This window comes from Hyla sarda, chromosome 10 (genome assembly GCF_029499605.1).
Source record: "Hyla sarda isolate aHylSar1 chromosome 10, aHylSar1.hap1, whole genome shotgun sequence".
Lineage (NCBI taxonomy): Eukaryota > Metazoa > Chordata > Amphibia > Anura > Hylidae > Hyla > Hyla sarda.
Genome location: NC_079198.1, coordinates 23,912,126 through 23,925,170, shown reverse-complemented (window position 1 = coordinate 23,925,170; position 13,045 = coordinate 23,912,126). Strand labels below are relative to the sequence as shown.

The 13,045-nt window shown below is 41.3% G+C and overlaps 1 protein-coding gene across 4 annotated transcripts in view; it reads right to left on the bottom strand.

Annotated features, from left to right (window-relative positions):
* FUZ (fuzzy planar cell polarity protein) overlaps window positions 1-13,045 on the bottom strand; it is a 101,364-nt gene that overhangs the window by 81,716 nt on the left and 6,603 nt on the right. For all 4 annotated transcript variants that reach the window (XM_056541998.1, XM_056541995.1, XM_056541996.1 and 1 more), the window contains exon 2: window positions 1,364-1,485. In XM_056541998.1, the coding sequence (XP_056397973.1) occupies window positions 1,364-1,446 (83 nt within the window). In that variant the 5' untranslated portion in view covers window positions 1,447-1,485. The remainder of the gene's footprint in view (window positions 1-1,363; window positions 1,486-13,045) is intronic.

The following is a 13,045-nucleotide window of genomic DNA, read 5'->3' as shown; positions in this document are numbered from 1 at the left end:
ACTGGAAGGATTAAGATTTTTTAATAGAAGTAATTTACAAATTTGTTTAACTTTCTGGCACTAGCTGATAAAAAAAAATGTTTTCCAGTGGATTACCCCTTTAAATAGGGAATCTGTCATCAGTACCAACTGCACTAGTGTGGGTAACACTGACAAAAATCATAATTCCCGATCTTCCGTCCGTGGCTCCATTCTGGATCACAACAGCTGTAGCCGCAGCTATTGTGCATGCAGAGAAGAGCCAATATGCTGCAGAGTGGAGCTCTATTCTGCAGCACAGCAAGCTCAGCACAGGGGGAAGAGGAGTTACACTGAAGAAGCCAGCGTGTACAGACCTTCAGAGAATCAGCTGGTTCCATGCACAGGGGACACCAAGCATTAGACCCCGGATTGCCAAAGAATGGAGCCACGGACAGAAGATCAGGTGCGGGTGATACAGAGGACAGTTTCCCTTTAATGAACATACATGTCACTGTATCCAATGACCAAGCACCTGACACAATCCTAAAGTATTGCTTTTACATAGTTGGAGGTATGCAGTATTAAGAGGATCAAACAAGTTACAAAAAAACATTTTCTACTCCTGGAAAATCCCTTTAGGGATTTTATTACAAAAGAAGTATATTAAAAATTATTGATTAAATACCTTCCAACCCTTTGTATTTACCTGGAAAATGTCCTTAAAGGGGTACTCCGCCAGAAAACATCTTATCCCCTATCCAAAGGATAGGGGATAAGATGTCTAATCGCAGGGGTCCCGCTGCTGGGGAGCCCTGGGATCTCTGCTGCGGCACCACAGTCATCCAGTGCACCACAGTCATCCAGTAAACTCCATGACCAGCGCCTACAGCCGCCAAGCCCCCTCCCATAGACTTGCATTGAGGGGGCGGGGCATGACATAATGGGGGCGGGGCTATGAAGTCACGAGCTCCCGGTGCCGGCTCCAGCATTCGGAACAGTTTGTTCCAAACACTGAGCAGCGGAGTACCCCCCCCCCCCCCCCCCCCCCAAAAAAAAAACTAATAAAATAAAAATAAAAAAAAGATAAACATTTTTTATGTAAAACTGACTCTCACCCTTTAAAAATATCATGTAAAACATGAAATATATGTCACTGCGTCCACTTTTGCAACACTGGCATGGCTAGTGTAAACCTTGGATCATTCTCATGTAAAACATTTTGAATATCTGATGGAAACGCAAAGTTTTTGAAAAAATTATTTTGAATATGTCCCTAAAACTTTCTAAACTCAGCAATTGCTCAGAGACCTCTCAGCTTATTGCTAAATCCTAATAAAGCTGTGGTAACTGTATAGCAGTGATACTGATGAAGACAATGCGGATCCTCCCATCGGTCACTTACCTGTCATGGAAGGTTCTCCACACCACCCTGCTATTCTCGGTGCGTGTAGACATTAAAAGGACATCCTGGTTATTGGCAAACATGTGCACGCCATTCAGCGATCCGATAACCGAAAACGTTAGCTGAAAAACAAAGAATGAAAAGTTATCGTCCATCACTAGAGTGTCTCTAGATCAGAGGAAATAGGACAAGGCAGTGTTCATGTTGGTTAGTTTAACCAATATCAAATGTCTCCACAAAGATGCTTAAAATACGTTAAAATTGTCAATTCCACTCAAAACAGCGTTATATCACTAATTCTATACCCTACGTTTGTACAGTCAAACGTGCAGAAGAGCATTAGAAAATAAGCGGCACTCACCACATTCAGGCAAGCGACAACTTCTTTATTTCATGAACGTGCAGTTCAGACCTACAGGTGCAGGGAGACAGGAACGCCAGAGAATACGGCAGACTGGTCACAGCCGTATCGTGCTTCCGCACTTCGTCAGACCAGACTTGGTCTGACGAAGTGCGGAAGCAAGATACGGCTGTGACCAGTCTGCCGGATTCTCCGGTGTTCCTGTCTCCCTGCACCTGTAGGTCTTAACTGCACGTTCATTAAAGAAGTTGTCGCTTGCCTGGACGTGGTGAGTGCCGCTTATTTTCTAATGCTCTTCTGCACGTTTGATGTTTGACTCTGTCCCGGCTGAGCCCCCCATCAGCAGCGGCATATACACACACCTGTTTCACCAAGAGCGATCCTCAGGCTGTACGGCTGGCTGTGCCGAACGCTGTTTCTCATTGCAAGCTAAGTTTGTACAGGCCCCATTTTTTTGGTCTTGCCTTTGCTTCTTATGTGCTTTGTGGCAATGGTAGATAAGACAACACCAGGCTGTCCTCCTCTACGTCCCTGACTGCTAAAGAGGAACTCTCCCCACTATTGTGCGCTTCGTATTGTGCTCCCTCACAGCTGAGCCTCCCACATTAGTTCCTAGTTCTTATCATCTGCTGTTTCAAACAAAACCCTCCTATATGACCTAGTGATGCAACTGAGCATGTGCGACCAGAGAGCTAGAGCTGAACAAAAGTCATAACCCAGGGTGACGAGCGATAAACATTGTATTTCCATCTAGTTTACCCAAGGTACCGTATGCACCCGACCTGTTTCAGGGCCCATTTGACTCGGAGAAAGAAAAAAAAAAAAAAAAAGCAGAAAGGACCCTTAAAAGGGTACTCCACTGCCCCAGCGTTCGGAACATTTTGTTCCGAACGCCGGGTGCGGGCTGTGGGGGTCGTGACGTCACGGGCATGCCCCTCCTAACGTCACATCATGCCCCCTCAATGCAAGTCTATGTTAGGGGGTGTGGCATGACGTCATGACCCCCACCACTCGCTCCAAGCATTCAGAACAAAATGTTCCGAATGCTGGGGCAGTGGAGTACCCCTTTAATGGGCAAGATGAAAACGGCAATGTGAACCTAGCCTGATATTTTGGGTCTTAATTGTATAATATAAAGCCTTATATCTCAGTGAAGGAAAGGACTATAGATACAAAATGTATACCCAGGATCCTGATGACTAGCCCTATCTAGCCTTGTGCCTATATTATACCCCTGTTTTTCTGCGAACAGATCCACTTTAAGTAGCTATAAGATCTGACAATTAACAAGTTCCTGTTAACCCCATCTGGTAAACTACATAAAATGCCCGGATCCAGAGAGACTTTATTAATGGGTTGGGCAGAGGACGTGAAGCATTGTATTATGGAGATGTCACCCTGTACTGCCCATAATATTCAGTATTCATATAAGCTTCATCCTTCAGTGTAATGACAAGTAGCAGCTAATAATGAGTGTTACACCCATCGGGTATTACAGACCTGGATAATCCTCACACCTAGACGGCTATGTGCACGGAACAAGGAAATGAATAAATAATGATAAATAAATAAGAATTAGGGCTATCAATCTACTATCCACTTTATGTAGCCTAAATAACCTAAAGTGTTACACAGCGGGCTCTGACTTTACTTCAGGCTTCTCCCTTGTTTCCTCTATTCAACATAAATACAGTTAATGCGGCAACTGAATCCAAAACTTCATGGGATCAAATCCCTCTAAGATGAGGCCATATGTATGATGTATGGTGTCCTTCTGAACTAGTCCGAGCAACTGTACCCACTAAAATGCTTACACACATGGTAAATCAGGTTACACTAAGGGCCCATAATAGTACATGGAGCCTTACTGTACACGTGAATAATCTAATCTCATAGAGGCAAATGGTGATTTTATATGTAAGATTTGTACATCTCCCGGTCATGTCGTTCTCCATTAGATCTGTATATACAGTCCCCAGACAGATCACAACCCTTGCAGAACTTGTTTTTAGAGGGGTGTCTCAAGGACAGCAATATCAACAGCACTTATTTTCCTTTAAATCAGTAGAAGTGAGATATGTGTAGGACCAAATAAATGCTCAACAATGTGTGGACCTGTTCTTGGTAAAGAAGAGGTTACAGTGCACACCTAAGCACTGCAGCACTACTGGTCAATACCATCCTAGGACATCGATATTAAAATCCTGGTAAACCCCTCTAAATCAGGGCTGCCAGGAAGTGTCATGTGACTACCCTTTGCTTTGATAAATGCTTAAATATGATCAGATCCTCAATACAAGAAATGTATATAGGATGCATTATCGGATTATTGGCAAGGTAAATTGCCGATAACATCCAAAATCGTAAATATCGTCCAATAATATCGGCCAAACGGATAATCGGTCGATCCTATATATATATATATATATATACATACACACACAATATATATATATATATATATATATATATATATATATATATTTAAAATTCTGTCTGATGTCCGGCCCGCATGTAATGAGTCGTCTATCTTAGACAATCTTCTTTTTTTATGGGTTTCCTGATAAGCAGATGACAGGGCGTCTTGCTTTTAGGACCGGTAGCAATCAGCCATAATTTGCAGGGGAACCTAATAGAAAAGTATTCAATTTCTCTGCAGCGCCACCACATGAGAAACTAAGCATTACACAATCTAAAAATAGTCCAAAACTACAAACACATTCTGGAAATGTACAGACAATGTCAGGGTCCTGGTAAATGCTCCAGATTTGATGGGCAGCATGTGACATGTATGCTGGGGCCAAAACCTCATCCGCACAGTCTGTGTAAGAACAGATATGCCCTATTTACATTATGTACTTTACGTCACTATAATTATATGTAGACTATTACTATAATCTGCATTAATCTTGTTACAGACATGACATTACTAATTATATCTTACAATGGTTATCACACATAATGTGCCCTAAACATAACAGCACGGTATATACTGATAGCCAATGGCGCCATCTAGTGGACAGTAGGCATTGCTGCCGATAAGCAGATCAAAAGGCGTCTCCTGGAAAGGTGCGAGATCTCACGGTAGTATCACACTTCATCCCTGAGTAGAGAAGAAAAGAGAATCTGGTACTTTTAAGTATAAAACTGTATATAAACTCCCGCACACTGGCCAGCCACAACATTAAAACCAATTAAACAGCAATTCTTAAAGTTGATGTGTTACAACCAGGAAAAATGGCCCAGTGTAAGGATCTGAGTGCAAATAATATTTCTCTCATTTACCTAAATAATTGCTGTAAATAACAATCAGCATAATTCTCATGTTCTCAACTACTGTATTAAGAGTACAATTCAATTTTATTGAACAAACCTCCTAATGATAACAGTATTATTTAAAACTAAAAACGTACAATGTACTGTTCCAAATTATTACACACAGTAAGTGTCAAAACCCTTTATAGGTTGTAAAGAACTGAAAGCTGTCATTTGTTGTGTTTGCAGCATTAACTGAAATTAAAAGCTATTTCAATCAAACTTTTAACAGCATTTTAACTTTTTAAACATTTTAAAAGGTCACGTTACATTTTAACATAGGACCCCTTATTTCATAGCAGCTTCACAAGTCTTGCATCCATTGAATTTATGAGTTTTTGGACAGTTTTTGCTTGAATTTGTTTGTAAGATGTCAGAATAGCCTCCCAGAGCTGCTGTTTGGATGTAAACTGCCTCCGACCTTCATAAATCTTTTGCTTGAGGATGCTCCAAAGGTTCTCAATAGGATTGAGGTCAGGGGAGGATGCTCTCTTCCCATGATTCCGGCATGAGTCCACCACAGCCTTGCTGACATCGCAGCCTTGTTGGAACAGGGTGGCCGTACACCAACCATCCACTACTCCATCCATCTGGACCATCCAGGGTTGCACGGCACTCGTCAGTGAACAGGACTGTTTCAAAATTAGTCTTCATGTATTTTTCTACCCAATGCAGACGCTTCTGCTTGTGAGCATTGGTTAGTAGTGGTCGAATAGAAGGTTTATGCACAGTTGCAATACTCTGGAGGACTCTACACCTTGATATCCATGGGACTCCAGAGGCACCAGCAGCTTTAAATATCTGTTTGCTGCTATGTAATGGTATTTAGCAGCTGCTCTCTGGATCTAGCAGAAATCTTCCTCAATGTGCCTTTATCTGCACAAACCCATCAGTGCTCAGAATCTGCCACAAATCTCTTGATAGTGTGATGATCACGCTTAAAGGGGTATTCCAGGCAAAAACTTTTTTATATATATCAACTGGCTCCGGAAAGTTAAACAAATTTGTAAATGACTTCTATTAAAAAATCTTAATCCTTCCAATAGTTATTAGCTTCTGAAGTTTTCTGTCTAACTGCTCAATGATGATGTCACGTCACGGTGAGATTCCTCTTTTTGTTTTTTATTTTTTTTAACTTGAGTCCTTTCCCTCCACAATGCTTGTGCACGTCCCTGTCTGTGGGAGTCACTCCCAACAGTCACAAATCGTAGAAGTTAAACAAAATCATTCACCAGAGTCACACTCTACAGAGCTCAAAAGGAATCACTCACCAGAGTCAGAATGTGACGTCAATAAGAATCGGTCATGAAAGTTACAGTTCACAGAATTTCATGATGATCACACTATATAACATGAGCATCTCAGAACAGTCACACTCCATAGAAGTCAACTGTGCTTAGTAAAGATATTTAAAAAAAAAAACATGAAAAATTGGACTGTATGCTGGTGCAACCAATTCGCTTCTGCCTTAGGGAGGAACCATTATGGTCCAGAAACACAGATAGCAGTAAGCAGTAATACTGCCCTATTACTTCTTAAAGGGGTACTCCGTCCCTAGACATCTTATCCCCTATCCCCAGTAGCCAGACTTCCATGATCTCTGCTGCTGCACCCCAGATTTTCGGTGCACGGAGTGAACTTCGCTCTGTGCCGGATGACAGACGCTGTGGGGCAGAGGCTCGTGATGTCATGGCCACGCCCCCTCAATGCAGTCTAATAACTTTTATTAATTCTCTTTAAAAGAAATAATTCGTATGATCCCCAGATGTAATGTTAAAATCAGTACCACAGCAGTGCAATGTAGCCGTGATCAATGTAACAACATGAGCCTCATGCCCATACAATTGAAAAATAAATGGTGCTGCAGTACACCTGTATCAGTACTGTTGTGGTGTGCAGTTTAAAATGTGAACTGTACAGCCACCCTCGACATGTTTCGCTGTCGCAACACGCTTGCGACAGCGAAACATAATCCTATCTGGTTGCAGAATCATCTTTGTCCCAGCTGAAGCATAGGCTAGGACAAAGTCCAGCAAGTGAGGACAGGACTAGCACTCCTCTGTGCTCACTCCTGTCCAGTCTACAGTATGATAACAATGGAGTGGGTTACAGAGCAGCCTGCCGATTGGATGAAGAGACCCAGCACAGCAGACTCAGGGAGGAAATAAATGCATGGTGAGTGAGGTCGGGCTCAGTGCTTGCCCCGGATACACCCCTTCTTGAGCAGTGGAGGTCAGAATGAGTGAGCAATAGAACAGAGGGATTTGTAAGCTAAATACAGAAGCTAGACACATAAAAAAGACTTGTAAAGCATCTGCATAACCAAGTGAGTAACATATAGAAGCATTATTTATCCTGTGATATGACAGGCAAGCTTTAAAGGCTACCTAAAGTTTTAAAACATATATAAAGTGTTATAGCAACATGTAAAAAAAAAAAACTAAAAAAAAAACGAAGGAGTGTCCAGCGCAAGGCTCGGGGGAAAGTTTATTCAACAGCCATAGTAGACAGACATCAGAACTTTACAAGCGTGCAGGTGATGCGTTTCGGCCTTAGCAAAATGGCCATAGTCATACAACGATTGTACGTGTTAGGATCCTACATGTATGGGAGGAGGGAACACCTGTACTCCGTCGGCTGGACCGCCCACACATTCCCAACAGGTACTGCATGTATAATCAATAGCAAAACATACTAACCAATAAAATCGCTAATATATTTAAATTTTCATATTGAATATGCAATACAAAATCACATCATGGTAAAAGCTTTGATATAATATAAGAAATACTATATATACTATGATCTGTATAGACGTCTGAAAAGATGGGAAATACACAAACAGACGGGAAAGGGGAAGAAAGAGCAGAGGAAGACGCAGGTAGGATAGCTGAGGGCTAATATAATAATACAAAAGAATATATATATTCTACCATATCATAAGATTCCCCGGCTACTATTCTAGTACGCCAATACGAACAAGACAATATTCAGTAATACAGTTCTCAGGCTTATATGACATAAATGTCTCTAATCATAACCTACTGTGGTATGGGCGCTACATCGACGACCTATTTATTTGGGGGTCCAATGTAGCGGCCATAAAGGGGTTCTCGGAATACATGAACAGCAATAAACTTAATTTGAAATTTACCATTTCCTATGATTGTAATGAGGTGATTTTTTTGGATTTGCACTTGCGTTGTGATGGCACAGGCGGCAAGGTTTTATCAACCACTTACCGAAAAAACACAGCGGTAAATAAAAATTTTCATGCCGCATCGTGCCATCCAGCACAGGTAACGGAGAATCTCCCCGTTGAGGAGATTATCCGAGCGTGAAGAAACTGTGCGCTCACCACGGACTTCGAAAAAAGAAGCTGTTGCCATTGTTAACCGTTTGAGAGCGGGAATTTACGCAATGGACTATTACTAGGGCCAAGAACATTGCCAGTAATAAGGACCATGGTGAACTGAAAAGTTCCAAATGTAAATCTAATATAGGAAACCAGCTCAGGGCCAAACAATCTCCTATTGTGTTTTCAACACAATATAGTACAGAATTCAAAACCCTCACAAACATAATAGATATATATATGACAATTATTTTTTTTTCTTCAAACAATACATTAATTGCAACACTGCTGGGGTTATTTACCTGTTCACATGCCGCGATTGTGAAGTACAGTACATCGGATGGGAATTTAAAACAAAAAATTCTGGACCGTGAAGTATATTGGATACTGAAGTTGGAAACAAGGTTCCGAAAGGCTTAAAGGGGTACTCCGCTGCTCAGCATTTGGAACAAACAGCAGCTCGAGACGTCACACCCCGCCCCCTCAGTGCAAGTCTATGGGAGGGGGCGTGACAGTTGTCACGCCCCTTCCCATAGACTTGCATTGAGGGGGCGGGGTGTGACATCATGTGGGGGCGGGCCTATGATGTCCTGAGCTACCGGCTCCAGCGTTCGGAACAGTTTGTTCCAAACGCTGAGCAGCGGAGTACCCCTTTAAACATGAGGTTAGATCCCATCTTACATTATTAGGTTATGATTAGAGACATTTATGTCATATAAGCTTGAGAACTGTATTACTGAATATTGTCTTGTTCGTATTGGCGTACTAGAATAGTAGCCGGGGAATCTTATGATATGGTAGACTATATACTCTTTTGTATTATTATATTAGCCCTCAGCTATCTATTCTCCCTGCGTCTTCCTCTGCTCTTTCTTCCCCTTTCCCGTGTGTTTCCCGTCTTTTCAGACGTCTATACAGATCATAGTATATACAGTATTTCTTATATTATATCAAAGCTTTTACCATGATGTGATTTTGTATTGCATATTCAATATGAAAATTTGAATATATAGGTGATTTTATTGGTTAGTATGTTTTGCTATTGATTATACATGCAGTACCTGTTGGGAATGTGTGGGCGGTCCAGCCGATGGAGTACATGTGTTCCCTCCTCCCATACATGTAGGATCCTAACACGTACAATCGTTGTATGACTATGGCCATTTTGCTAAGGCTGAAACGCATCACCTGCACGCTTGCGAAGTTCTGATGTCTGTCTACTATGTCTATTGAATAAACTTTCCCCCGAGCCTTGCGCTGGACGGCAAGGTAATTGCCGATACCGATAATGTCCAAAATCGTGAATATCGGCCAACAATATCGGCCAAACCGATAATTGGTTGATCCCTAATTCTTACTCAACATGTAAAAAATGTTTAATTGGCGCGAGTTCAGGCGCGGGGACCTATATCAATCACTAAAGTAGGAGCCCTTAGGGGGCAGTGCTTCCTGTTCACTTTAATGGTCTATTCACATGTACAGTATTCTGCGCAGATTTGAATGTAAACTGAATGACTGAACACAGCTTGAAATCCTGCGCATCAAATCTGCGCAGAATACTGTACGTGTGAATAGACCCTAAAGGTGTTATTCAGGAAAAAACTTTTTTTCCCTGTATCAACTGGCTCCAGAAAGTAACAGATTTGTAAATTACTTCTATTAAAAAAAAATTAATCCTTCCAATAATTATCAGCTGCTGAAGTTGAGTTGTTCTTTTCTGTCTGGCAACAGTGCTCTCTGCTGACATCTCTGCTTGTCTCGGGAACTGCACAGAGTAGAAGAGGTTTGCTATGGGGATTTGCTTCTACCCTGACCAGTCCCCGAGACAGGTGTCATCAGAGAGCACTTAGACAGAAAAGAACAACTCAACTTCAGCAGCTCATAATTACTGAAAGTAATTTACAAATCTGTTTAACTTCCTGGAGCCAGTGTATGTATAAAAAAAAAAATGTTCATAGGGTCTAAGCACACAAAACCCGCCAATCAAAACTTTGCATATGTCGCTATAGCATGTCAGAAGTTTAAAAAAACCTTAGGTACCCTCTAAGGGTATGTTCACACTGAGTAATTAGCGCTTAATTGTGTGTCGGAATTCTGTGGTGTGAACCCCTAACATTAGTGTGAATAGATCTTCCTTGGATCCGTTCACACTGCGGAATTTAAGCGGCAGATAATTCTGCAGCTGAAAATGATCCGCACAAAGAAAGAACATGTCGATTCTTTGTGTGGAAGTCCGCAAGCACTGCATAGCCCTCAATGGTGACGGCGGAGTGCCGCACGGTCCCACTGCTGAAGTATTTCAGTGGCGGCCTTTAGATGGAATCTCTGATCTCGGAATTCTGCGAGCACAGATTCTGTTTACATTACTGAATGTGAACATACCCTAAATTGGACTCTTCAAAGCGAACACACAAAACTGTCTGCAGCTAACAGGTGAGTTTGGCCCCTTATTTTCCAGGGAACCTAACAGCAGTGCCACCTCAACATTTGTAATGCCCACTTTAAATAAAAATCACTCAGGACAGTCACTTCTGTTTTTTTTTAAGGGCCTGATAAGAGTGTTTGATCCCGCAAGTGCAAGTAAAAATTGTTCAAGACAGTGACACTCCATACAAGTCAATAACAATCATTCATAACAGTCACACTCCATACAAGTCAATAACAATCATTCATAACAGTCACACTCCATACAAGTCAATAAGAATCATTCATAACAGTCACACTCCATACAAGTCAATAAGAATCATTCATAACAGTCACACTCCATACAAGTCAATAACAATCATTCATAACAGTCACACTCCATACAAGTCAATAAGAATCATTCATAACAGTCACACTCCATACAAGTCAATAAGAATCATTCATAACAGTCACACTCCATACAAGTCAATAAGAATCATTCATAACAGTCACACTCCATACAAGTCAATAAGAATCATTCATAACAGTCACACTCCATACAAGTCAATAAGAATCATTCATAACAGTCACACTCCATACAAGTCAATAAGAATCATTCATAACAGTCACACTCCATACAAGTCAATAAGAATCATTCATAACAGTCACACTCCATACAAGTCAATAAGAATCATTCATAACAGTCACACTCCATACAAGTCAATAAGAATCATTCATAACAGTCACACTCCATACAAGTCAATAAGAATCATTCATAACAGTCACACTCCATACAAGTCAATAACAATCATTCATAACAGTCACACTCCATACAAGTCAATAAGAATCATTCATAACAGTCACACTCCATACAAGTCAATGGGAATCATTCATAACAGTCACACTCCATACAAGTCAATGGGAATCATTCATAACAGTCACACTCCATACAAGTCAATAAGAATCATTCATAACAGTCACACTCCATACAAGTCAATAACAATCATTCATAACAGTCACACTCCATACAAGTCAATAAGAATCATTCACAACAGTCACACTCCATACAAGTCAATAAGAATCATTCATAACAGTCACACTCCATACAAGTCAATAAGAATCATTCATAACAGTCACACTCCATACAAGTCAATGGGAATCATTCATAACAGTCACACTCCATACAAGTCAATGGGAATCACTTGTGACAATCACACTCCATACAAGTCAATGGGAATCAATTGTGACAGTCACACTCCATACAAGTCAATGGGAATCACTTGTGACAATCACACTCAATACAAGTCAATGGGAATCACTTGTGACAATCACACTCCATACAAGTCAATGGGAATCACTTGTGACAATCACACTATATACAAGTCAATGTGAATCACTTGTGACAGTCTCACTCCATACAAGTCAATGGGAATCACTTGTGACAGTCACACTACATACAAGTCAATGGGAATCATTAAAGGGGTACTGCGGCGCTAAGACATCTTATCCCCTTCCTATAGGCTTGCATTGAGGGGGCGGATAGCGTTATAGCCAGTAATCAGACCCGGGGCAAACATGCTCCGGGGAATCATTGTAACGGGGTGCTGCATGCAAGATCAAGGGGGTTCCCAGTGTCAGGACCCCCGCGATCAGGCATCTTATCCCCTATCCTTTGCATAGGGGATAAGATGTCTTAGCGCCGGAGTACCCCTTTAATGACAGTCACACTCCATACAAGTCAATGGGAATCACTTGTGACAATCACACAACATACAAGTCAATGGGAGTCATTAATGACAGTTACACTCCATACAAGTCAATGGGAATCACATGTGACAGTCACACTACATACAAGTCAATGGGAATCACTTGTGACAATCACACTACATACAAGTCAATGGGAGTCATTAATGACAGTTACACTCCATACAAGTCAATGGGAATCACTTGTGACAGTTACACTACATACAAGTCAATGGGAGTCATTAATGACAGTTACACTACATACAAGTCAATGGGAATCACTTGTGACAGTCACACTACATACAAGTCAATGGGAATCACTTGTGACAGTTACACTCCATACAAGTCAATGGGAATCACTTGTGACAGTCACACTCCATACAAGTCAATGGGAGTCATTAATGACAGTTACACTCCATACAAGTCAATGGGAATCACTTGTGACAGTCACACTATATACAAGTCAATGGGAATCACTTGTGACAGTCACACTACATTAGTGTTT